The sequence below is a fragment of the Camelus bactrianus genome, chromosome 11 (genome assembly GCF_048773025.1).
Source record: "Camelus bactrianus isolate YW-2024 breed Bactrian camel chromosome 11, ASM4877302v1, whole genome shotgun sequence".
Classification (NCBI taxonomy): Eukaryota; Metazoa; Chordata; class Mammalia; order Artiodactyla; family Camelidae; genus Camelus; species Camelus bactrianus.
Genome location: NC_133549.1, coordinates 79,629,704 through 79,656,378, shown reverse-complemented (window position 1 = coordinate 79,656,378; position 26,675 = coordinate 79,629,704). Strand labels below are relative to the sequence as shown.

At 50.2% G+C, this 26,675-nt stretch overlaps 1 protein-coding gene across 7 annotated transcripts in view; it reads left to right on the top strand.

The window, feature by feature from the left end:
• The window catches only part of ARHGAP22 (Rho GTPase activating protein 22), a 179,599-nt gene that overhangs the window by 89,215 nt on the left and 63,709 nt on the right, over nt 1-26,675 (top strand). The window contains exon 5 of one of the 7 annotated variants that reach the window (XM_074374365.1): nt 6,448-11,453. The exons of 5 other annotated variants lie outside the window; for them this stretch is intronic. In XM_074374365.1, the coding sequence (XP_074230466.1) occupies nt 6,448-6,488 (41 nt within the window). In that variant the 3' untranslated portion in view covers nt 6,489-11,453. Of the gene's footprint in view, nt 1-6,447; nt 11,454-25,896; nt 26,246-26,675 lie in introns of those variants that run through there. One more of the 7 variants, XM_074374363.1, reaches the window with a different exon arrangement.

Below are 26,675 nucleotides of genomic sequence, written 5' to 3'. Positions count from 1 at the left end.
ATGTGGGCCAAATCTAGAGGATACTGCAAATTTGGGGGAAAATTGGAAAATCTAATCAATCACCTGGGTAATTAGCTTTTGGTGAGAGGAAAATATGGATTGTCAAATTCACAGTAAACACAGGAAAAGAAACCAATCAGTGGGGACACCTTGTGGTGACGGTCCAAACACAATATCTGGGTCATATGCAAATAAATCCAGGGGGAACCGCTAGCAGAGATTCAGAGCCATAAAATAAGCTCTATTATGAATCCCAGAACAGAGCATTGCAATATGATGGGAAGAAGGGAAGTAATTTAACTCAGAGAACCGCTATCATGTTAGCGGTTACAAAACAATTTTTTTTTAAGTTCTCAGTTTTAAAATGTAATTCTTATTGAACTAAGTAAATGTGTCTTGCAGATGAATCTGTCTGTTTACAGAGGGGTCAGCTTCTGCGGTGAGGTGGTGTCTTTCTTAGCTTGACCTCCCCCAGATGCAGAGCCTCAGACAGGGAGGGAATCCAGGGTTGATTCCCAAAAAGCCTGGGGAAGGGAGCAGGAAGGGAGGACGGCCAGCAGGGTGCGCTCGTGAGCTGGCGCTGCAGCGGGCACCAGGGCTCAGTTCCAGTGGGCACTCCTCCAGGAACAGACTCAGAGATGTCTCACGCAGGGAGTGAGGAGGCAGGGGGTTTATCCACCAACTCCCACCAGCCATGAACTGAGAGCTGCTCCCTGGGGAGCTGACTTTGGCATGTCTGGTCTGGCCTGCCCTGCGCACGGCCGAGCTCCCTGCATTCAGAGGCCTGCAGGCAGAGCTGCAGGTGCTTGAGCAGAGAGGCCGCCAGTGTGGATGGGAACAGCGAGTGCCCGGGGGTCAGGGCAAGGCACCAAGAACGTAGGCTACCGGCAGCTAGTCCTCACATCCTGTCACATGCTGTCCGAATTTAGACTTCCTTCTGGGAAGTGCTGGCTGTGGACTGAGTGTGCGAGGGCCTCACTGGGGTCCGTGGGCCATTAAGCTTACAGTCTCGGAGCATCACGGCCACTCAACCACGCTGCAGGCTGTACACCGTGGGGTGGATCAGGCCGGGCACAGGCCAGCATACTGTGGCCCACTGGGAACAGAAGTGAGCAAATCCACGCCTGGGGCAGGGCACATTCTCCGTTGCTCTGTCCATCCTGGAAATTCCAGGAGGCACAGGCTGCGGGTGAAGTGGAGGGAGACCCTCCCAACTGCATGCCCTGTATCAAAATTCAAGTACCCGTGGTCTCATTTGGGCCCTTCATCTCCTGCAAGAATCTTTGTGCTAAAAGTGCACATTAGGAGGTGGCAACCGAGGGATCCCAGGTGATGGAGTGGAAAATAGAGGTTTGGTTAATTATGGAACAGGAGTAAAGGCTTCTGCCAAGAAGGGAGAGAAGAAACAAAGGAGAGCAGTGAGGTAGACCGGGCCCTGCCACGTGGGGGAGGGGGAGCCGGACACGTGGAAGGAGGGGCTGGGGGAGGATCCAGGGTCTGGGTCTGGGAATCAGGGAGGAGTGAGGTGAGGCTGGAAGGGAAAGGTGGAGGCCAACACGTGCAAGCCAGCCATAAACTCAGAAAGGCACTGAGCGTGTGGCCCTAGGGCCAAACTGGAATGGTCGCCAGTGCGCATGCTCTTTATTTGGGTCAGAGGTACTTCGGGGATTTCTTAGACTCTGGGGGGAAAATGATCCATTTGCCACGGAAGGTAACATGTTCACAGGTTCCAGGGATCAGGACGCGGACATCCTTGTGGGGCCATTATTCTGTTACCACAATACTCAAAATATCCCTCTAAGTTAAAGGGTAACTTTCATGCCTACTTTATAAAAAAGGACACTGGGGGGCTAGAAAGGATACGTGCCTTGCCCAGGGACACACAGCTGGGTGGCAGTAGGGCGTTCTGACTTCCAAAGCCACACACAGGGTAAGCCGCCCTCCAACACAGGTACCGAGTACAAGTCTGGCATCTTTCCTACCTGGGCCCGGAAGTCTAGGCATGCAGTACCAGGAGGGATGGCTCCCCGCACCTCTTTATCCCAAGCACAGCAGTGGTCTGTCCAAGCACCAAATGTGTGCAGAGTCCAAGCCCTGCCCATCTCTGCCCTCTTGACTTTGAACGTGCAGCTGCTCCTGAAGGCACAGGGGCAGGGGTGGGAGGCAACTGTGAGACCACTCAGGGAAAGTGGGGCAGGTGGTGGGCAGTGAGGGGGTCCCAGGCAGCCTTTGCGGAGCATTGACGGGGAAAGGCTCAATCATCTCCATCGGACACATCTTCCTGGCCAGGGAACGCCAGGCCAGGGTGCGAGTCTGCTATACCCAGTACCCCAGAGGGAGGAACACCTGACAACACCTGGACGTGTAATAGAAACTCAAAAATCCTAACGCATGAGATCAGTTACATGAATTTTAAGTCATAATTCTGTCTGTGCTCTTCAACAGTTTTTAAAAAATCACAAAGTTTCATCAAGATATAATTTTTAAAAATCTGAGGGAAAATTATACAGTGAGTGCCATCTAGTGGAGAGACATGACAATTCCCTGACAGGCCAGGCGTGGCCTCCCGCCCTCCCCCGACCATCTCAGCCAGGCCCACCTGTGATTCTTGGTGACCTCTGACAGTCACTAAGCAGTGGCTTGAGCCAGCCCTAGCCCCAGGGCCCCGCTCTCCACCAGCACGCTGAGGCTGGCTCCCGGGTCGGGCGTGAAGGAGCCAGGCCCCAGAAGGGGCTGGGATTCAGAGATTCCTTCCCATCTGGGCCTCTTCTCCAGCTGGCCAGCTGCCTGGCAAACCCTGCCTCCTCCCAGCCCGTTGAAAGCCGTCTGCCCCTTGCAGACTTGATCCTCTTGGCCTGCCAGACAGTCACTGCTTGGCGCTGCAGGCATCTGGCCACAGGCCAAGCTTTGGCCTTCCTCCGAGTCTGCAGGGATGGGGTAAGGAGTGGACAGGCCTGCTTTGGTGCTCTGGGCAAAACGTTGCTAAACCCACAAGATGCTCGTGTTTGGCGGGTGAGTTTAGATAATCCAAAAAGCAGTGTAACTCGTCGCTAACATCCCTCTCCCGGTATTAGCGTGATGCTACCCCAGGGAGGCAAGTCCACTGACTACAGGGATTCAAAGAGGAGCCCTGAGTCTTTCTGGCGAGAACCTGCTAGTCTTTCATGGGTCCTCCATTGCTGGGTGTGTTTTTCCAACGTCCCCGATGGCAGGTGGCAGAAGCCAGCTCTGGCAAAGGAGGAAATGGCCAGAGGCTATGGGGCCACACCGAATCAACCCACAGGAACCTGGAAGGGGCAGACGGCAGGGCTGCTCAGGGCTCCCAGAGCCAGGAACAGAGAGGGGTGGGTGTTCTGCGGGGAAGGCTGAATCCCATCCCACAGGCTCAGCATCGATCGCTCAGGGTCTGAGGGCCCAGTGGCTGTGTTTAGGCCATGTGCCCTCCCCTGATGACACTGGGGTGGTGAGGAAAGGCCTGTCTACTCCAGCATCTGGACAGACCCACCCACCAAGGCTTCACCCAGTAGGAGCAGGGACCCCCAGGAAACCAGGTGCTTTCAGGGAAGGGAAGGGAGGTGCACTGCAGCTGACAGCCCGTGGCTCTGTTTCTTTAGGGGCCAAGTGTCATATTGCTGACCTCGGCCCTTTCTGCAGAGCCACCCCTGGGTCCCAGAGCCGGATGCCTTTCCTAGGCGGCATTTACTTCTGGAGTGCGAGGAGCAGAGTGTCCAGGGCTGAGGATAACCCGAGTGAGACACGAACGGCCACCGTGAGTCTCAGAGCGGGAGAGCGCTATCTCTAGAGCAGGAGGAGGACATGGCTGCTCTGGCATCGGGGCCCTGTTCCCATTGCAGAGCACCTGTCTGCTTTGGGCCCTGTGGACCGTGTTTCTCAACGTAAAGTGCTGGAGACCCTGGGGGAAGCTGCCCAGTTCAGAGGTCTGGCTGGCACCCTGTGCTCCCAGAGTGCTGGCTGCCTCCCCCGACCACGCCACTTGGGGTGTGCCCCCCTGCCCCCACCAGACTCCCCAGACTCCTAGTGGGCATCCTGCAGGCAGTAGTAGGCCTGGGCTGGCATGGCTTTGAGTCCTTGGGTTTTCCACCCAGGCACTGGAGGCTGGGGTACCAGCCAGGCGAGCAGTGGCACCCCGTGGGAGTGGGGGAGACACGGTGGGTTGTCTGTGGGCAATTGCTGATGTTCCCTGGGGGGCAGGCTGGCTTCTGCAGCAGAAAGGAAGGTTCCAGAGAAGAGAATCGGGAGGCCGAACCCACGTGCTGTCTCCCCATCTGCAGCTGTCTTCTGTGCCCTCCCAGCAGAGCACGCACATCCCCACAGCATCTGGCTCTGGTCAGTGTCCCTGACTGTCCTTCTCTCCCAAAGTCAGGGAGAACTGGACAGGAGCCCAACCCTGTCCCCCGGGCCTGCGTGGTTTGGGACAAGTCACTCGATGTCCCTGTGCCTCTGTCTCATCACTTACATTGTGATAACAAACCCAAGTGTCTTGGGTTTGGTGAGGATGCAGTGAGGGCCCAGTGCCTGGCTCAGCGTACATACTGATATTTTTCTGTTCTTTCCTCCTCCCTGCAATCTGTCTCTTTATCATTATTATTCATAATAACAACACAGTTACCGTTTACCTGTCACCTGTAAGTCAGCAATCCCAATACTGTGTGAGAAGTGCTCCCATAGATGAGTCCCTGGGGCTGACAGCCCAGAGCAGAGGGTGGGGGCGGCTCACCTGGATGGTTCGGGAAGATTTCACTCAAGCTAAGCCTTGACAGGGAAATAGAAATGTCCTGGACCAGCAAACAAGAGAAGGTCATCCCCAGAGTGGTCCAGGAGTGAACACAGAGACCCGGAGAAGCACGGTGTGTGGGAGACTCGGGGAGGAGAGGACCACAGTGGAAAGGTGGGCAGGGGCCAGGTCACAGGAGGGCTTGGATGCTGGACAAAAAGGCTTGGACTTTAACCATTACACATCTTCAGCTGGCCAGAGGGATGGTTAAAACCAAAACCGTGTGTTAGAAAAAACACCAGGTGTAGTGAAGTGGGGATTGCAAGGACTGGGCAGGAGATGGGGAGGTGATCTGCCACCCCTCGTTACCACCATCCACCTCTGCCCCCACCCTCTCTGGGGCCAGTGTCCACAGAGGAGACCACTCTGCCCCAAAGCAGCAGGACAACAGTCCCTGCCAAAGCGCTTACCCGTTGTGGAGGCAACTCAGAAGCTGGGCCACTTAAAGCTGAGCTTTTTTCTGTGCAGCTTCAAGCTCAGGTGCCAAGTTCTTAGCAAGGGACCCTGATCATGAATGTTACTTTGGGGTCTGTTTAAGTGGGTCCCAGACCCAGCTCAGCCTCTAACTCACTGGGGGAACCAGATCAGATTTCCTTAATTTCCCCAAGTGTAAGATGAGAAGGCCTCCGAGGTGTCCACCTGCCCTAGTAGGATGGCACCAGGAGACTGGCCTTCCATAACCAAGCGTCCCCGCAAGGATGGGTTCCAGCACTTTCTGACGGCTGCACTGCGTCTTTGAAGCCTCTCTCGCACACTGAGTTTACAGCTGCCAGTCCTTATCCGCCTGCAGCTTGGAGAAGATAGGAGGGCTGCAGCCTGCTATCTCTGCGGCCTGACCTTGAAATGAAGCCAGCACACACAGATTACTTTGTAGAAGCAGACTGATTCGTGCTCCCGACAGCCACAGAGCATCGCTCATCTCATTAGCTGCCTCCTGAGCGGGATGCCTATCTCAGCCTATCTCGGCACCTGGTACCAGCCAGCCCACATATCAGCCTGACCCCGGGTGGCCCCGCTGAGTTTGCCTTCAGGGCGCCAGACGATGGGTAATGACTAGAAATGAAATTAGATGAGTAGTTCACAAGTGTTCGCCACCCCTGAGGGTGGGAGAATCAGCAAACGCGAGACTGGTTTCTTGTATGTCCCCACTTTGCCGTCTGGCCCTCCTGTCTTAATCTCCCTTTTCTCAACTAAACACAGAACCAGGTGTGGGAAACTCCCACTGGTATCCCTGGAAGTAGATGCTCTTGAAGAGGCGCGTGCAGTTCATTCCTTTGCCAAAACCGTGTTCCAGAGCAGCCCTGTTCAGTAGTAATGTAAAGCAAGCCACGTTTGTAATGAAGTTGACAATCCTGTTGCTCAGTTACACCTGCTGCATGTCAGGTTCTCAGCAGCCGTGTGTGTCTGGTGGAGCCGTAGTGCACAGCGCATGCCCGGATGAGGAGGCGACGGTGTGCAATGCCTGACATAGGAGAGGTGCTCAACAGGTACCCCTAATATGAAGGGGAGGGCGGGAGGGAGGGAGGAGGAGCAACCAGGGGAAAAAGCCTAGGCTTTGGAGTCAGCGAGATTCACATTTTAGCTCCGCCACTCACTAATGGCAGGAACTTGGACCAATACCTTACATTCTCTGTGTCTTACTTCACCATCAGGTAACAGAAATAAAACTACCTACTTGGCAAGATGGCTGTGAACATCAAGTGAACTAAGAAATGTGGATACACAGAGGACAGTCCCCGTCCCTCCACCAGCCCCTTCTCTCTCCCCTTGCCCGCCTCCCTCCTTCCCTCCCTCCTCTATCCTTCCTAACTTTCTCTCTCCTCTCCCTCTCCCCACCCTTCTCTCAACGTCTCTTTTATCTGCCATGTAAAAGCAAACTTCAAATAAGATTTCCAATTTCTTTAGTTTGTGGCTTTAAAAACAAACAAATCACAGCTCTACAGCACTTGTTCTCAAATTTTCCTGCGTATCAGAATCCCCCGGAGCACTTGTCGAAACCTCGAGTGCTGGGCTCATCCCCAAAGTTGCTGATTCCAGGAGCTGGGGCGGGGCCTGAGAGTCTGCGGATGCTGCTGGTCCCGGAACCACAGCATCAGCATGGTTGAAAGAGACAGGCTGAAAGGGAACTCGTGGGAGGAAGGGAAAAACTTTGTACTTCATACCTTTAATGGTGCCTTTTTCCTGGTTTTTGAGGACGGAGCCCTACATTTTTATTCTGCACTGGGCCCCACAAATGACGTGCTTGGTCCTAAGCATAGTGGAGGGGCAACTACAGGAGCGAGGAGCCCAGAGGATGTATTCATGGAGACATGAGCCTGGAATAAAGGAGGTGATGCTCCTGGCACTGTGCTAGGAGGACCCTGTGCAAAGGAGGCTGTCTCCAACGCAGGGAGGAGGCTGGAGGCCACCACACTCCCCTGCAGCTCTGAGCTGCTCCGCTGTGCAGGCAAAAGGGCACTAAGAGGGCTTGGTGGCCACACGAATGGATGTGAGATGCTGTGATGCAGGAGCAGGTGTTGCTGTTCTTTGTGAGGGAGGGGCAGCGGATGGCTGAGCATCCTGGAGGCAGGAGGCTGCAGAGGGCAGGACCACGGGACAGCTGAGATTCCAAGTCCTCACACACGCTCCACTGGCCCAGCAGACTTCACTTACGAAACATGCATTTTTTAAATTGAATTATAGTTGATTTACAATGTTGTGTTAGTTTCAGGTGTACAGCAAAGTGATTCAGACATACACTCTTTTTCAAATACTTTTCCATTAGAGGTTATTACAAGATATTGAATATGGTTCCCTGTGCTATTCAGTAGGTCCCTGTTGTTTATCTATTTTATACACACTAGTGAAAACACAAATTTAAAGACAAGATTATTGACAACTTCAAGACAGCCGCCAAAGAGCATTAAATTTCTAGCGCAGGGTCCTTCTGAGTGGGGGCCCTGTGCACCTGCCCTGGTCGCGGGCCCGTGGGGCCGGCCCTGACTGTGGGCTTCTGGACGTAAACACAGGACCTGACTTTCTGTTCTTTTGTGTTTAGGCTCCATCCTGTGAATGCAGCCTAACGCCCTTGTGATCTATTCTTGCAGATTCACTCGCCCTCAGAGGCCCCAGTCAGAAGTGAATTCATTGCAGATACAAACTACTATATATAAAACAAAGAACAAGTTCCTATGATATGGCACAGGGAACTATAATCAATACTTTATAATAACCTATAATGAAAAAGAATATGTATATATACATATATGACTGAATCACTATGCTGTACACTGGAAACTAACACAACATTGTAAATCAACTGTACTTTGGTAAAAAAAAAATAAATTTAAAAAAAATGAATTCAGTCTGCACCTTATCAGTATGCTTATCCCGTTCATAAACTTGGCACTGGAAAGGGAATGTGGCTTCTCCAAGTGCTGAGCATGCTCCCCACATCCCACCCCAGCCCCGTGTTCTCCCCTGTCCAGCCCTGACCCTGGGCCCTGGGCCACTCCGCCCTCTGTCCTCTCCCCTGGGTCCCCATTTGCTGCAGAGACTGCACACACATCCTGATCTGCTGAGGCAGAGGGGCTTTTAAATGGAACTCCTGGCGCCCAGAGGGCAACAGGGCATGTTGCCCTGGGAGGCGGGGCCTGTGTCAGCATCCTTGCAGATCAAGGCTCTGGTCTGGTCCGTTAGGTGATTAAACGGAAACCATCCCTCTTAAATGAGGCCAGTTAGAGGGAGCCTTTAGCGCACCACCCAGGGCTCCACACCTTCAGGGCAGCCTGGCTTTCTGAGTGCCTAACATGGTCCTTACCCCAGGGTGCTGGCTCAGTCTCATCTCGGCAGGTGTGACTCCCTGACTCCTTGACTCACATCCTTCTGACCTGCACAGGGAGGGCTCCCTGCGTGGCCTGTGAGGACTCCAGGGAGGGTCCCGCCTTGGCTGAGGGAGAGAAGCATGGACCCAGATAGACTCCAGGCTTGTTGCCGTCATCCTCATCCCAGCCAGGTGACCTGCCTTCTCCCACCCACCTCGGGGCTTCTCATTCAAACCTGTGCTCACTTCTGTGGTTGCACCTTTCACGCATGAATGGAAGTACCTCTTGGTTTCTGACCTTTTCGTTTGGGGGCACTTAAATTCCTCTCAACAGACTTAGATCTCCTCAGGGGCAGGTCCATGTCTGAGTCAAACCTGTAACTTCAGCCCAGTGCTCAGTGTCTGGCCCAGATGAGGGGCACGGGAGGAGAACCCACAGTTGTGCCCATATCCTGGGGCATGAGACAGCTTAGCTAACTCTGAGCCATTTGCTGTGGGTCAGATCCCAAAGAGCCTTGTGCTTGGGCATTTGGACTGTCTTATCAGCAATAAGGAGCTACTGTTCCCCCTTTCCTAAACCGGAAAGTTATGATCGTATTTCACAACAACGAGCAGACTGGATTGAGTGTTGGGTAACAAGGGGGACCCAGAACCAGTTAAGGCTGCTTTATTAGAGCAGCCAGCATTGTGTGCTGACAGGCTGAAAGCAAGCAGGGGCCGGGAGGATGAGGGCATGGCTGGGAGGCAGAATGGCCAGACCTGGTGAGGGACGGGATGCTGGAGGTGGAGTCCAGGATCACTGCCAGGTTGCTGGGCAACTAAGAGAGGACAGACAGGGGGAAGCAGTTTGGGAATAAAGATGACTGAGTCACTGTGAGGTCTTAGAAGCTCAGGCTAGCAGCCATGACAACATGGATTCAGTTTTCGGGGAGCAGGGTTTATCAAGCCCTCAGTTCCACTCCCTCGGGGTCTGATGTTCCAGCGGTCCCCAACTGTAAGTGATGCTTTTTATTTAAGATCCAAATCAGTGATCTAGGAAGCCCTTCTGGACTCCATCCCCACGTGCTCCCTGCAAACCCCTCCCTACAATGTCACTTTAATGACAGAATTCAAAAGCCAGCACCAGAACTTACTAGCTATATGACCTTGGTCAAGTTGCCAACTTCCTTGTGCCTCAGTTTCCTCATATATAAAATGAGGATAATTAAGGTACCTGTACCTTGGGTTAGGGATGAGGATGAAGGAATTGTATGTGATTGTAAAGGGGGACAGAGGAGCCTTATTCTGATGATACCATTAAGTATCTCGATGGTGGTGATAGTTTATATAGCTGCAATGTGATAAAACTATATAGACCGCCCCCCCCCAGTACACACACACACACACACACACACACACACACACACACACCAGTCCATGTATAACTGGGGAAATCTGAATCAGCTCTGTGGATTGCACCAAGGTCAGTTTCCTGATTTTGATATTGTCCTGTAGTTAGATGTTACTATTGGGGAAGACTGAGTGAGGGGAACCTGGGAACTCACTGTACGGTTTTTTTGCAACTTCCTGTGAATCTAGAATTATTTCCAAAGAAAAAGGTTTTTTTTTTAAGTACATACCTCTCTGTACACCAAGAAACTGACACAACATTGTGAACTGAGTATACTTCAATAAAAATATATTAATTAATTTAAAAAAATTTTAAAAATGAATTGACCATTAAAAGAAGTCCATATCTCATAATGTTTTTGTGTTATGTTATGATGCACCTGTATGTTAAGATAATACCTGGCCTGTGTTAAGTACTCAATAAAATTTGACAAGTGTTACTCGAGGTGTCTGCAAAATTGAGAAGCAAATGACAAACTTATTTTTAAAGAATGATCAGTAACCTTTCAAATACTATGTTCAATATGTTTTTCTACAACCTCCAGACACCTTTTCAGATAAAATGCCCGTAAATCTAAATCAACGGGCCCAGTTGTTTATAATTAAAAAGTGTAACAAATCCAGCACTTTCTCTGCATTTTATGACTTTCTGGCCTTTCTGTGGTTTATTTGTTGATTGACAGTTGGGCCCCTTGTTTCTTAGAGGTGTTGCACCTGGAAAACATTGAGAGTATTATTTGAAATTCGGCAAATGCACCATTTAACAGCTTACTTGATATTTCCTGAGTTTGCAGACACCTGTGTGTGGCGGTCCCCCGCCCCTGGTGACTGCACACACACCTGCCCCCCTGCTGTATGTCTGCCCCTTGTACGTCCTGACCCAGCCCAGGTACGGGTACACATTTGCCGGCTGACAGACTGAAAGGGCCACTCACCAGCGAAACCTGCTCATTCCTCCAAGAGCAACTGGTCATGTTCCTGGGACAGCAATAGAAATGAGGTCCCTATCTTAACATTCTCCACAGGACACGAACAGCAGGAGATTCTTAAAGTCATTTGTTGAGTTTCTATTTAGAGAGAGAAGTGGGAAGGGCACCTTACAGTGTATTGGCTCAAACTTCCTGACACCTGGGCAAGTGGACCTCGCAGTGCTGTTGTACAGGTGTGGAAACTGAAGCCCAGAGGGGTAGCTTGTCCCAAGTCACATAACTAGTACAAGGTGGAGTCTGGGGTCCCATCCAGGTGAGTCCCCTTCTGGGGTCCCATCTTTGGCTGCCGACAGGAGCCCAGGTGGGTGCTGGGCACTGCGGCTCTGGGACACGGAGAGGTGCAGACAGAAATCCCTCAGCTAGAGATAGGCGCACCGGATAGGAAAGGGTGATGTGCAGGAGGGGGTATCTTCTGAGTGCCAGCCCAGGACAAAGATGGAGATAACATTCTTCATGAGTGATCTCAGCTAGACTAAATCTCTAGATAAATTAGGATGTGGGGAGGAATGTGGCAGGGGATTTGTGGGTGGGGTGTTGGACGACCCAGGTCACCTCTGGGAAGCCACACACAGGTACACAGTCTCCTCCTACGGGGCGCCTTCAGCTTAGGAACTTTCATAGACACGAGGCCATTCTTTTAGTCTAGGTCTTTCCTACACAAGAAGTGGTCCGTGGACCACATCACGCATTGGCATCACGTGGGAGCTACTGAAAGGGAATCTGGGTTATAGCAATACGTCCTGAGGGGTTTGTGTGCATATTAAAACGCAAAGCAATGCTCTCAAGTGGAACAGCATTAGTGCTACCCAACCCCGGACCCTGCGCTCCTGAGGGAGAATGCAGAGCCAGGTGCCTGGCTCTTTAAGATGCTTAATAAATTAAACCAATGAAGGAGCAGCATCTCAAAAGCAAGAAGGGAGCTAAAGTGATGGTTAGAGAGAGGCAAATGGTGACAAGAATTGAGTCTAGTTCTCAGGCTGCAAACTGAGCTGCAAACTGAGCTGCAAACCAGGGCTTGATTTACCCATGGGCTGATTTTGGCCCACAAGACATATTTCATTTGGCTCATGAATTTTTTTTTTTTTAATGGAAGTAATGGGGATTGAACCCAGGACGTTGCACGTGCTAAGCACACACTCTACCACTGAGCCACATACTCCCTGCTAAGTATTTTAAAAGCGAAAGGTTTTACCCATAGATAATATAGATTTCTAGAGGGTAAATTTGGGCCTGCCTTCTCCACAGAAGCACTTAGCAGGAGCTGAGTAATAGCTGCCCCTTTCTGACAGAGCCAGAGTGTTCTCCAGTTAGCCAGAATCCCCACCACTCCCTATTGCCCCCCACCTCTGCCTCCTGCTTTCTCAGTTCAACTTAACCTGCCTGATATCTCTATAAGGGTCTCAGTCTGTGAGCCCTAGTATAGATAATTAAAAAACTCAAAATCACACACTGACACCCCCAGTTATTTGTCTTGTGCGGTTGTAGTTAAGGGCGAGGTGGTCCATCACACTGTCTGAGATTCAATTCTGGCTCAGCCTCTGCCCAAGTCTTGGATCTGAGTGAGTCATATAACCCTTTGAACTTTGGGCTCTTCACCTGTAAAATGGACTCAGTTAAAGCAGCTCTATGTAGAGCATTATGCACGTGCCTGGAATATGGTTACCAGTAGCTAATTGGTAAGACGTTAGCAACTGCAGTTGCCAGAGTGAAATAACACACAGGTATGTGGCTGTTTATTCCCTGCACTTCTAAAACATCAGCATTCATTATTAATATTTTCCACAAAAAGGTGTACAGAATACATAAAATTTGTGAATTCAGTGAAGCTAAATATTTTATATATTTCAAATAAAAATTATGGATGTATGAAAAGCACCAAGGGAAAAGATAAACCCATGAAATATAAACATTAAAAATATTACCCTTCTAATAAAAATTATTAGTGGATGAAATTAATAAAATATTCTTCAAAAATAACAAACCAGGCTTTATAAAATAAAGAAAATTTTAATGATAATGAACACTTGAAATGAAATCATACTGTTTGATGTTCTTTTTGAATCATGAACATATTTTGGTGTCCATTTTTTGTAGGTGCTATAATATTTTTGAGAAATTGTTCCAAGCTAAATTTCAAACTTATCCTTTGGGTTCTTTATCTTCAGATAACCTTATTTCTTATTCAATTCTCTAGGTTTCTTTTTTTTTTAACCTCCTTTTTTGTGGTTGGCAGGGGCTACTTTTTTTTTAATGGCGGTACTGAGGATTGAACCCAGGACCTCGTGCATGCTAAGCATGCGCTCTACCACTAAGCTATACCCTCCCCTCAGGGGGCTATATCTTTTAATTGATCATGAGCTCTAGGTTTTTTTGTTTGTTTGTTTTAAGCATTTCTAGTTTGTCTTCCTCTTCTGCAGTGTTCTTCTGGGTAGGTGATCCTTTGGGTCCGGTGGCTGGGCCACAGGGAGCAGTTAGTTGTGTCTGAAGGGCACTGGTTTGGAATGTCTTTGAACCAGAGTAAGGATTTAATGTTTCAATAGAGGCACCTTGGTTCCATTCCCTGCTGTGGATTATGGAAGAATATAAACCACTCTTTTTTTTCCTTTAAGCACTTTACATGTAGTAACTCATTTTATTTTATTTTATTTTTCATTAATTTCTTTATTGAGTTATAGTCAGTTTCTGGTGTACACCACAATTTTTCAGTCATACATGAATATACATATATTCATTTTCATATTCTTTTTCACCATGAGCTACTACAAGATTATTTGATTTTAATTGAAGTATAGTCAGTTTACAATGTGTCAATTCCTGGTGTACAGCATAATATTACAGTCATATTCATGCATATATTCATTTCATATTCTTTTTCATTAGAGGTTACTACAAGATATTGAACATAGTTCCCTGTGCAATACAGTAGAAACTTGTTTATTTTATATATATATTAGTTAGTATCTGCAAATCTCAAACTCCCAATTTATCCCTTCCACCCCTTCCCCCAGTAACCATAAGTTTGTTTTCTATGGCTGTGAGTCTGTTTCTGTTTTGTAAATAAGTCCGTTTGTGTCTTTTTTTTTTTTTTTTTTAGATTCCATATATAAGTGATAGCATATGGTATTTTTCTTTCTCTTTCTGGCTTACTTCACTGAGAATGATGATCTCCAGGTCCATCCATGTTGCAGCAAATGGCATTATTTTATTCTTTTTTATGGCTGAGTAGTGTTCCACTGTAGCTATATACCATATTTTCTTTATCCAGTCATCTGTCAGTGGACATTTAGGTTGATTCCATATCTTGGCTATTGTAAATAGTGCTGCTATGAACATTGGGGTCCATGTATCTTTTCGAATTACAGCTCCCTCCAGATATATGCCCAGGAATGGGATTGATGGATCATATGGTAAGTCTATTTTCAGTTTTTTAAGGAATCTTCATACTGTTTTCCATAATGGCTGCACCAAACTACATTGTCACCAACAGTGTACGAGGGTTCCCTTTTCTCTACACCCTCTCCAGCATTTATCGTTAGTGGACTTTGGAATCACGGCCATTCTAATTGGTGTGAGGTGCTACCTCATTGTAGTTTTGACTTGTATTTCTCTGATAATTAGCAACATTGAGCATTTTTTCATATGCCTATTGGCCATTTGTATGTCTTCACTGAAGAATTGTTTGTTTAGGTCTTCTGCCCATTTGGGGGTTGGGTTTTTTGATTTTTTGTTATTAAGTTGCCTATGAGCTGTTTGTATGTTTTAGAAATTAAGCCCTTGTCAGTTGCATCATTTGCAAATATTTCCTCCCATTCCATCAGTTGTCATTTTGTTTTGCTTATGGTTTCCTTTGCTGTGCAAAAGCTTACAAGTTTAATTAGGTCCTATTTGCTTATTTTTGCTTTTATTTCTATTGCCTGGGTAGACTGCCCCAGGAGAACATTGCTAAGATTTATGCCAGAGAACGTTTTGCTTGTTTTCTTCTAGGAGGTTTATCGTGTCTTGTCTTATGTCTTTAAGTCATTTTGAGTTTAGTTTTGTGTATGGTGTGAGGGAGTGTTCTAACTTCACTGATTTACCTGTGGCTATCCAACTTTCCCAACACCACTTGCTGAAGATAGAAACCACTTTCTAAACAAGCTTTTCTTACTACATCCAAACTTCTATTGAAGCATATCCCAGGTGTAAATGATTCCAATTTTTAAAATATATATCACAAAAATACCTGAATTTTAGCAGTTTTTAAAAGCACATTATTCTAGAATACCAGAATGTTAAAAACTGGTGTTATAATCACTAAAACAAAACAAAACAAAACAAAACAAAAAACAGCAAAAAAACCCACCAGATTTGTCAGTTTTTCTCAAGGTCAGTGACACCTTCCTGGGTTCACAGGGCACAACTTTCCCTAAAGCTGTTGTCCCCCCAAAATTCACATCCAGTGGAAACCTTGGACTGTAACCTCATTTGGAAATAGGCTCTTTACCGATGCAGTTAGTTCCGATGAGGTCTGGAATAGGGTGGGCCCTCAATTCAATGACTGGTGTCCTTATCAGAAGAAATTTGGACACCCAGGCAGGCAAGGGAGAGGTCATGTGAGGATGGAGACAGAGATTGGAGTGATGCAGCTACCAGACAAGGAATGCCAAGGATTCCCACAACCCCAGAACCAGTGGAGAGGCTGGAACAGAGGCTGCCCTAGGGCCTTCTGAGGGAGCCCGGCCCTGCCAGCACCTCCATGTTCGACTATGACCTCCAGAGCCCTGCGAGAACCAGCTTCTGTTGTTGTAAGCCGCCCAGTTTATGGTCCTTGGTTACAGCAGCCTAGCAAATTGGTACAGCCATGCAATTATGGGTGAAATGTCCAGAGCCACAGGCTCTTCACAGCAGGACCGACTTTCATTGGCCTGGAGAATCCAGCCCACACTCTTAAGGCCCCAAACCCAGAAGTCCTGGCTTCCCTTCCTCCCTGCCTCCCCCTTGAGGGCCCCTCATCTTCCTGCACAGCCCCTCCATCTGTGAGGCTTGTTACCCAAGCTATGGCCCCAACATCTGCTCCGCCTGTGGCACCACCTGGTCACTTCCAAGTGCTGCCTGTGGTTGAGTGGGAAGAACAGAGCCGCAGGAGTCCCACATCTCAGGAAAGCACTGGCTGCATCCTGGCCATGCGCACGCCTTGCCAAGTCACCTCTCTCCTGAGCCTTATTGAATGGGGATCGTAATGATCTTCATGGGCCTTGGCAAGGTTGCGGAATACAGCAGCACCTGGAACCTAATAGATGCTCATAGGCGTGAGGGGCCCCTCCCACCCCAGGGCAAGCATGATGAGAATCTGGGCATCCTGGAGAGCTGGGGCTGAGCTGGGGCAGGTGGGGCCAGAACGTACCAGCAGTGGGCGGTGCCTCCCTCTGGGAGGACGGGCTTGGAGAGGGAGGGGGAGCGGCCGTCTTCAACACACACACACACACACACACACACACACACACACACACACACACGCGCGCGCGCAGAGAAGGGGCGTCAGGCAGGGGGCTCTGGTCTGCGGTTTCCCGTGTCTGGCACAGAGAGGCGCTCCAGAAATAACTGTCTCAGGAATGATGCTGGAGAGGGAACGAACAACCCACCGGATGAGTCAGACCAAAGTGCTGCCGGTCCAGCCCACCGTGCGGGAGCCTCCACTGAAAGAATGTGCGGCTGCGAGGAGGGTTTTCTTTTCTTTTAAATTGAGAGAGGCTGATCTTCTTTGTTCTGTGAAGGGTCACTTAAGTGGCCCTCTTAGATACGCAAATGCCAGGCCAGTAAGCAGCCAGCGTCCTGGGATCAGTGCTTAACGGGACCTCTTGTGGCGGGGGTGGCGGGGGGATGGCGTGGGGGGGGTGTTTTGTATTTTTGAGTGGTTTGGCAGAGATTTTGTGCCCTTTCTTTGGCCTGCAGCAGACGGGGACTCTATCGGGAGAGTTGGAGAGGAAGAGAAATGTGTCGACGAATTGGTACAAAGGGCCCGAGTTTTCTGGAAGGAATGAGATGAGCTGGATGCACCAACCACCATAGTGTTTTCACACTTTTTTGACAACAAGAAATAGACACGCCATCCCACCCGAGGGCCCAGGCATACACGGGAGCAAGGGTCTCACCGAAACATACTGTTCCTGTATGCAGGGCCAATGGCATTTTCTATTCTCGGAGATTCTACCTCATTTTACAAAATACTTATTGGCCAAGACCCACTGAGTTGACTTCATGACTTCAGTTGGAGTCCACAGTTGGAAAAATGCTTCTTAGGGTTTGGTGTTGAGGAGGTACCAAGGCCTGGCTGCAGGGAGGGAGAAGTGGCCCTGGAAATAAAGGCCCTGGGGTTAGTGAGCTCTGCCTGGTACTGAGTAACTAGGGGGATGAGAAATGATGGTCTTGGGGACTTATCAGATACTGAACTGGGTCTGATGGGGCCATGTGAGGCCAGCTTTCCATAGAAATTGTGTGTGTGTGTTTTTGTGTATGTGTGTGTGTGATCCGACAGCATGGAACACAAGGAGCTTGTGGGCCTTCTCCCCACACAGGAGGTCATGTGCCAGAGATGCTGTGTATCCCTGCAGAAACTCGGTCGCCCACTCCCTCCCCATGGGGTATTACTGTGGTATCCAGCAGCCCTTTCCTACACAGCTGTAATCCCATTGCTGCCACCATGACCAGCTTGGGAGGGGCCCGCCCCATGCCCTGACCATCCTGGGACCGCCTGGGGCCCTGTGGGAGTGGTCTATAAGGGAGTCCACAGTCATACCCCAGAGGCCCTGCCTTACCAGGCAGGGAGCCCTCCAGACAGACGGAATGCTGAGGCCTGGGCAGAACACCCTGGAGGAGTTGCTGCTTCCACAGCAAAACCCCAGGGAACAGGGACCTCACCCATCCTAGCATCTACGCTTTAGACACTTGGCCAAGGCCAGCATCAGCTAAGAAGCTTGATAGGCATCAGGATGGGACAAAAGTGGCCTGGACAGTTGCCCACCAGAACCAGAAATGAGAAGCCGGGCTGCCCTGCACTTTCTCCTTCCACAACTAGGTGGCAGCAGCAAGCACAAAGACTTGAACCCCTTTCTGTGGACTCTACCATCCCCGCCTCTCTCCTCTGGGCTGAAATTCTTCCAGTCCCACCTCCCCCCGACCCTGCCCCGCAGCCTTGGCTGCAGCTCTGTGAAGAAACCGAAGGCCGTTGGGCACTTAGTGTCCCAGTAAAGCCTCACAGCCCTTCAGCACCTCTGGCCCCATCCACTGCCTCATTGAAGGACTGAGGGTCTTTCGAGATGATGGAAGTCGGAATTCAATTCAGACGGCTTTGGCATCACTTGCAGCCAAGGTAGTAAGCACAGAGGCAAAATGCAGTCTTGGGCGTCAGATAGCCCAGCTGCCCCTCACAGCACCTCTGAGCCCCAGGGTGGCAGCCAAACCTGCTTCCCTTTCCTGTGGCCTTGCAGACAGTTCTCCAGGCTCCCCCTGCAGTAAGATGGGTCATGTGACTGAACTCTGGACAATGGAATGTGGGTGGGAGTGTGGCTGCAGGCTGCTCTCAGCCCCTGAAATCCCCTGAGATCTTCCTCTCCCCTCCTTGACAAGCAGATGGAAAGGATCCAGGGGAGGACACAGGTCCTCGAAGGAGCTTGAGTCCCCTAGTGACTGCCTGGAGCAGAGCCCCCCTCCCTCCCCCTTTTCATGCTGACCTACTCAGGATGGTGTCCTGAGCACTAATGAATGTGTGTTTATGGGGTTAAGGCTCTGAGATTTGCGGTTGTTTCGTTACAGCAGCCAGCAGTAATTACCTGATTAACGTGCAGGTTTCCTTATCTATGGCCTGGGTTTATACTCAGTCTCAGGGTGGTTATGTCTAAGATAGATAAGGTATGCAAATCGCCAATCCTGGGGGCTGGCACGTTGCACACTCACTCACTCAGGGAGATGCGCTGCAGGGCTGAGGTCCCGCCCTTGCACTGTCAGCAGCTGCAGCAGCAATGGTGACAGCAGCAAGGAGGACTAATTAGTCCCCAGTTCACAGTGCCTTGTCCTCAGCAAAGCGGCCCAGACACCAGGTGGGCCTGGCTCAGGGCAGTGGATCTTCTGTGGCACGTGGGGATGCTGGGAGCCTTCAGAAGTGCTCAGGTCCTGTCTATGCAAATGCACTGTCCACTGGATTTTTGCTGTCACTGTGGAGACTCGCTGTTAGGGCAGTATCCCTAATGGAATGCCCAGCTTAGGGGATCACACAGACTGAAAAGGAGTCTGGAGCTAGACCCCTGAGTTCAAACCCTCTCTCTTCCACTTACTAGCTGTGGGATCCCAGGTAAATCACTTAGCAGTTCTGTCCCTCAGTTTCCCCATCAGTACAATGGGGGTATAGTAGGGTTCTTGTGGAGTTTGAGTTAATATATATAGAAAGCTCAATGCTGGGCATACAGCAGATGTTTAATTTGTGTTGCTCTTGGGGGAGGGTATAGCTCAGTGGTAGGGTGCGTGCTTAGCATGCATGAGGTCCTGGGTTCAATCCCCAGTACCTCTGCCAAAAATAATAAATAAATCTAATTACCACCCTCATAAAAAAATGTTTTTTTTAACTGTGTTGCCCTTATTACTAAAGCAAGCATCCCACTTGGTGACTCCCTTGGTAAGCAACTGAGACCACCTCCCTCCCACCCCTGCAGTGCATGGAAAGTTCTGAGGCCATCAGAGCCACCAGGAAGGCCCCTGTCTCGGCAGCCAGTCAGCCCTGGACAGGGAGCAAAAGCCCTCAGGGCCATGGCCGTGGCCTCCTGCTCTTTCCCATGGTGCATTTCTCCTGGGGGGAGTCGGGGGAGGAAAGAAAGACAGAGCAGGTGGGAGCAGGGCTGGGAGTGAGACCTCGGGAAGGACAATGGGCTTTGTAAAATCCCTCTCTGGGCAGTCTGGCCAAGTTCAATGGCTTCAGGCCACATGAACAGCAAGAAAAATGTGGCCCAGGAATTTCTCCCCAACGATGCCCCTTGTCTTTCGCTGTGGGAATTTGGAGCTGCAGACACATTCCTTCCACGAACAACGTCCTCAGCAGCTGAAGGCCCATTGGCCGGAGCCGGGGAATCCGGCTGGTCGGGCATCTCTAGGGCCCTGCCCCCCGAGCCCCCTGCCCTGAGGAGTAGGCACAGCAAATGTGCAGGAGAACGGCCTCTCGCTGGCAGACTTCAGAGCCCGCTGAGTCAGGGACTGACCCCTCCCCGGCACTGCGTGCCTCTCCCGAGAGCCAAGTGTCCAGACAGTTTGTGCAGCTGCTTTTCCCTAATCTGTCACCCAGAAGTGGAAACTGGACGTCTTGGATAGAATCCCCACTTCTTAGAGATGGGAATTCACTTTTTTTTGCCTAAGCCAAATACTTCCCAACTTAAGAGGAAACAATTTCCCAGTGCTCTAAAAGTCTTCTTAACAGAGGGTTGCAAACTACATGAAGCCCACAGGCCAGGGGGAGGGTATAGCTCAGTGGTAGAGTGCATGCTTAGCATGCACAAGGTCCTGGGTTCAATCCCCAGTGCTTCCACTAAAGTAATAATAATAATTTTAGAATGCATAAATAAATCTAATTACCACCCCCCCTTAAAAAGCCCACAGGCCAAGTCTGGCTCACCACCTGTTTTATAAATAAAGTTTTATTGAAACACAGCCACACCCATTCATTTCTGTATTGTTTATAGCTGATTTCATCCTGCCAGGGCAGAGTTGAGTAGTTGCTATGGAGACCATAAGGCAAAGTTTAAATATGTTTTATGATCTGCCCCTTAGAAAAAGTTTATTAACTCCTAGTTTAAAATAGGAGGTATTACATTCACTCATTAACTTATACCACTGTGTTAATCCATAAAGGATTTGAAATGGCTTGTAATGAGAACATGTAGAATGAAATGACGGTAACACAATAGTAAAAATTTAAAATATTAAGGACCCAAGAAAATGCAAATAAAAGCAGAAAAGCAAAATCAGGAAACAAAAACAGAAATGTGAAGGCCTACTTTAAGGCCTGCGTACTTGCCAGAGACAAACTGAAATTTCTGTGAGCTTCCTGGTAGCCAAGGGAAAAAGAAAAATGAGACTTAAGTCTCATTAAGAGAAAGGAAAATGCATACCAGTCCTTATGGGATCCACAGCTGTTTCTAGCACAAAGCAGTGTGGGCTTACTTCAGATAGACTCTACCTTTCCCAGAGTCACACACTTCATTAAAAAAAAAAAAAAAAAAACCAGAACAATGAGTCTGTAAAGTGAATAATGGCAATGCTGTTGATGAGGGATAATGGTAGGGGGTGGGGGGAGGAGCTAATTAACATGTTTAACTGACTAGCTACATTCAAATCAGTTGGCTTCCATGCACTGTGGCAAAAGTGCACAAAACATATTTTGAGAGATGGTGGGAGAGGCCTCTATTCTGCTTCTCATTTCTCTGTTTCAAAGCAAAAACTGAAGTTGACTTGGGGTAGCCCCAACTTGTCACTAACTCAACTTCAGTGCCCGGCACATGGTAGGTCCTCGAGAAGTGACTGATGTGGAGTAGCTCTAGCCTTTCTGGACCTCAGATTTCCCAGGAAAAATAAGGATGTATTAAAATGTAAAGTCCCTTCCAGTTCCAGAATGTCTGTGAGTGTCGTACGTATGGCGTGTGCACACTGGATTTTGGCCAAGCTTCTAACACAAATCAGAACTATGACGAGAGGAGAGGATGAGAGAGGGGGAAGCAGGACCAGATGGAGACCTTCACCTCTAAGAGGCAGGAGGCAGGGCACAGGTCATTAAGAAGGCGATCTATGGTGGTCAGACTGCCTGGATGCAAGGACAGGCTCTCCCACCTACAGCTCTGTGACTTTGAGAGCTCACACAACCTGGGCAGATGTCCATATTCTCACCTGTAAAATGAGTGTGATGACCTATCACCATCACAGGGCTGCTGTGAAAAGTAAATGACATAATGCCTGTCAGGTACCAGCACCAGGATGGGGTAGCTTTGTAATAAGTGGTCTACAAAGGGCTTTTATCTTCAGGAAGCCCTCTCTACCAGGTGTCAGGGCTGCCAGGGAACAGATGCTACTCTGAAAAGCAGTAAAGCAGTGAGCCTCACGTGGTCGTCCTGCTGGACGCCGTCTAGTGCTCCCCAGGATTTGTCTGTTTTACCGCAAGTCTCACCCATGGACATGCCTTAGATCCATGGGGCATGAATCCATCACCGAGTGCTGTCCCTTCTCCCACCAAAATATCTACCATAGAATGAAGAGCGTAGGCTCTGAAGCAAGACAGGCTGTGTTCTAATCCAAGCTCGGCCACTAATTAGCTGTGTGAATTACTTGTATAAATTACTTCACCTCTCTGTGCCTCGGTGTTCTCCTCCTTAAAGTGGAAATAATGATGGTACCAAACACATAGGCCTGCTCTGATTCTGAATGGAAGGTCATGCTCATAGCCTGGCTCGCCACCAGGGCCAGGCAGTGTTAGCTACTGGTGTTATATACGACCCCCCATTTCAGGTGTGTTAGTGCCTAACAAAGTACCCCAAAGCTTAGGGACTTCAACATGTAGCCCTCTGCTCTGCAGCGGGGGCAGGGCTTGGTAGGGACAACAGTCTCTGCTCTACTTGCCATCAGCTGGAGGACCACCGCACTCACACGCTGGCCCCGACCTCAGTTCTCCACATGGCTGGGCTAGGCTTCCGGGAGCATGGCGGTCTCTGAGTGGTCCCACTGCTCACAAGGAGATGGCTTTCCCTAGAAGACAACAGGAGAAGCTACTGTGTGCCTTAGGATTTAGGCCCAAGACTGGTCCAGAGTCACTTCACTTCTGTCACCTTCTGTAGGTTAAAGCAAGTCACAGGGCAGCCCAGATTCAAGGGCACAGGACCACATAGGGTGTAGAGCTCTGGGTGGCTGGGGGTGGCCTCAGCCCTGCCGGAGCCTCTGTCCTGCAAAGCTGACGTCCAGCTCTTCTCCCAGAGCCCACTGCACTCCCTGGATACCCAGCCCCTGGTTCTGGCTCTGCTTTCCCGTGATGTGTGGGATGTTGGCCTTTCAGCTCCAGAAGATGTCTCAGAGGTCCCCACCTCTCTGGTCAGTTTTCTGGAGTTGGTGGCTTGAGCTCAGCTGGAGCCTTGCAGCACCAAGTGATCTTGATGTTTTGGCTCAATTCAAGATGATGTGGGGTCATGATGAATTCAGGGGACAGAGATATGTTCAGGGACTTTGAGTTTTCAGGCAAATTCCATGCTCAGTGTGTGCTTTTCCAGTTGCAGCCCATGACTCTACACCTAACTGGAGAAATGCCATCCATCCATCTATCCATCCATCTGTTCATCTGCCCACCCATCCACCCATCCACCCGTCTGTCCGTCCATCCATCCATCTATCCATCCATCCATCCATCCATCCATCCACCCACCCATCCATCTTTCTGTCCATCCATCCATCCATCCATCCATCCATCCATCCATCCATGATTCTGACACTTACCATTTCATTGGTCTTGGGCAAGTCTCTTCACCTCTCTGAACTTTAGTTTCTTCCTCTGTAAATTGAATTTAACGACATCTGCCTCATGGGGTTGTCCTGTGGTTAATTGAGATAATAGGACTTGTGAGTTGCCTGGGACATGATGGGAAACACACAGTGACTGTTATTTTCCTTCCCTATTAGGGAATAGACACACAACTAGAAAACGATGTAAAATCAGGAATTAAAGTGTGTGAAACCAAGGACAGTAATACTGTAAGCTCTTGCCTTGTGTTCTGTCTCGTAAACTTCCCTGGGAGTTGATATTTAAAGCTCCTTTGAAAAGTTGAGTATCCCAAAATGTATTTGAATGGTTCAGTGGGGATACTGACCCTCTGTAATAGGCTCGTTTGAAATGATCCTGCTTTGCTACTTCGTCTAAGAAAGATAAACAAGCAGCCCACAATGGCCGCTGTGATGTTTTCTTTTAAATCTTGCTTTCCAAATGTAGGACTTGGCCGTTGGACAATCACCCGGGGGCTCGCTCCCCGCACATGCTCTCCCTGAATGCAGGGAGCTCCAGCTTGGAATTCCTGGGGCCTCATTAAGCCTGCTGTGACTAAGTGATCTTGCCTGGTGCTAAAACTGTTTAAAATGACTTGGCAGCAACCAGAAGTCAGGTTTCTCTGTTTTTTCTCAGTTCCTCCCTTTTTGTAACCCCCGCCTACATGTCATGAAATGAAAACATCTTTCTTGCCGGATCGGGTGCAGGACAAGCCTCCTCTCTCCCTGAAGAAGCCTCATCCTGGTCTTTCTGGACAGTTAGAGGGAGGCAGAAATCTGTCCCACTGGTGTTAATCTCCTCTTTGAATGAGACTTAACTCCTGGGAAAACCTCTTCCCTGTTCCAAGTCATTCTTTCCTCTCTTTCCCTGCCTCCCGCACCCCCACCATTAACTCTTCTCCTCCATGCCACTGGCAGCCTCTGCCTCTGGCCTGGCCTCGCCACTGCTCTTCTCCCCGACTGCCTCTGTGTTCTCAAGATGGGATGGGGGTTGGAAGGGAAGGAGAAAATGCCAGTCCAGCCAAGGCTGTCAGAGGGTGACCACAGCCCCGTTTCAGGGGAAGGAACAGATCCTAGGAGCTGGAGGGGTGAGAGAGAATCTAGTATTAAGAAGCCTACTCTGCCAGATAGTTGAAATAATTTCTCTCATTAGATTAATTACACAATAACATGTAAATATACCTTCCTTTAAAGAAATTAGACCACTATAAGAACGTTAAATTCCCTTGACACCCACTTTCAATCCACTCTTGTCACTCACCGTCTCCCTAGAGGGAATCACTCTCGATTTGCTGTTTTTTCTTCACAAGTGTTTTTCTAGACCCAGTGCTTAGAGCAGTACCCAGCATAGAGTGGGCATTATATAGTATAGTAATAATTCTTAGGGTGTGTGCTTTACATCAGTGCTATGAATCCGCAGATCTTAAACATTCAGCTGCATCTCCCTCCTTTGATGCAGTATTTCATTTTATGAAAATGCCAGTGTATTTGATGACCCCTTTACTGCTGATCATCCTTTTGGTTTCAATTTTTGCAGTTACAAACAAGGCTGCAATGAAAAGCCTGGTAGAGGTTTTCCTGGGGGTTGGGGCTGAGCGCATGCTGAGAAATGAAATTGCTTGGTCCCAGGGTATTAGCATTTTTTTTTGTTTTAATGAGCAGAGCAAATGAACATTAGCTTCCAAAGTGATTGCACCAAAACAAACTCTTCTGGCAAAAGTGTCCATTTGCCCAAATCCTCACCAGCACTTGATAATGATGATGGTTCACACTTACAAAGCACTTAGCAACATGCCAGTTGTGTCCTAAATCATATATATGTATTCATTTAATCCCCACAAAGATCCAATGAAGCTGTTCTATTAGTCTTTCCATCTGATAGATGAGGAAACTGAGCACAAAGTGTTTGAATAACTTGATACCATCAAACCTTTAATTTGTGCTAAATGACATCTGAAGCGGCCTTTCCCGCACATTTCAGGAGAGCTGTCTCAGGGAGGAAGGGTTACCCCAAGTCACACAGTCCATAGGTAGCCCAGCCAGGTTTGGGGGTAGCCTGGGCAACTCACAGTTGTAGAGTGCAGGTGAGCTGGGAAACTGAAAGCAGAGTGGCGCTGGCAGACGCTCCCCAAGTCACCCAAGAGGTGACTACTTAGAGGATGCTGGGGGAGGGGCGCCGCCGCACTTGCACCACAGGGGACCTTTCCTTCCGGTCTGCGGTGGGTTAGTATCATCGCCCGGCATACTTAGCCAGCTCCCTGCGGGCAGGGGAGGGAGCCGCAGACCGCGCCCTCTCGCACAGCGCCCCCTGGCGGCCTGTCGCGAGCGCGCAGCTCGGCACCCCGGGAGAGTAACGGGCCGCGGGGAGGGCGCCCGCGAGGGCAGGGAGCCGGCGCGGGGCCGCCCCGGCGCGCGGAGATAAAAGCGGGCTGGCGGCGCGGCCGGCGCGATCTGCGCGTTCTCCTATTGATTAGCAGGGTCTGCCCGGAGGCCGGGATGCCCGAGGCGCGGGACTCGGACGGAGAGTGAGGGGAAGGGACCGGCCAGGCCGGTGGCCACGCGCGCAGCCCCGCGCCAGGCTGGGCACTGCCCGGAGGCCAGACCTTGGCCGCGCCGCTCCGGGGGCACGGGCAGCAGGCGGTGTGTCAGGCATTGGAGGCGAGCGGCGGGCGCGGGCCGCTGCCATGGGGCTGTGCTGCTGCAAAGACTGGAGGGGACACCTGCGAGCGCCCAAAGGTAACTCTCGGGCGCGCACGTGCGCCGCAGGCTCGGGACCTCTGCGCTCCCGCGCGGCGCGCGTCCCGCCGGCTCCCTCCAGCCGCCACTGGGGGCTGCCAGCCCCGCATCGGGGACTGGTCGCCGGTTCCCCTGGGCCACCCGACATCTGCCCCCGCCTTGGAAAGGGCTCAGGTGTGGCTACAACTCCCCCAGAGTCTCCGAACTTTGCAGCGCGCGCGTCCAGGGGCTCCTCTTGCTCCGCGGAGCCCGGATAGGGGTTAGGGTCCGGCTCCGGGGTGGGAGGGGAGCCGAACGGAGGGGAGCGCCCGCCCTCCGGGGCCCGGAGCGGATGGTGAGTGCTGGCCGCGGGTCCGCCAAGTCCAAGGCTGGGGCGGCGGAGACCCCGGCGCCCGGCCCCGCCCGCAGGTCCTCTGCAGAGGGAGCCTGG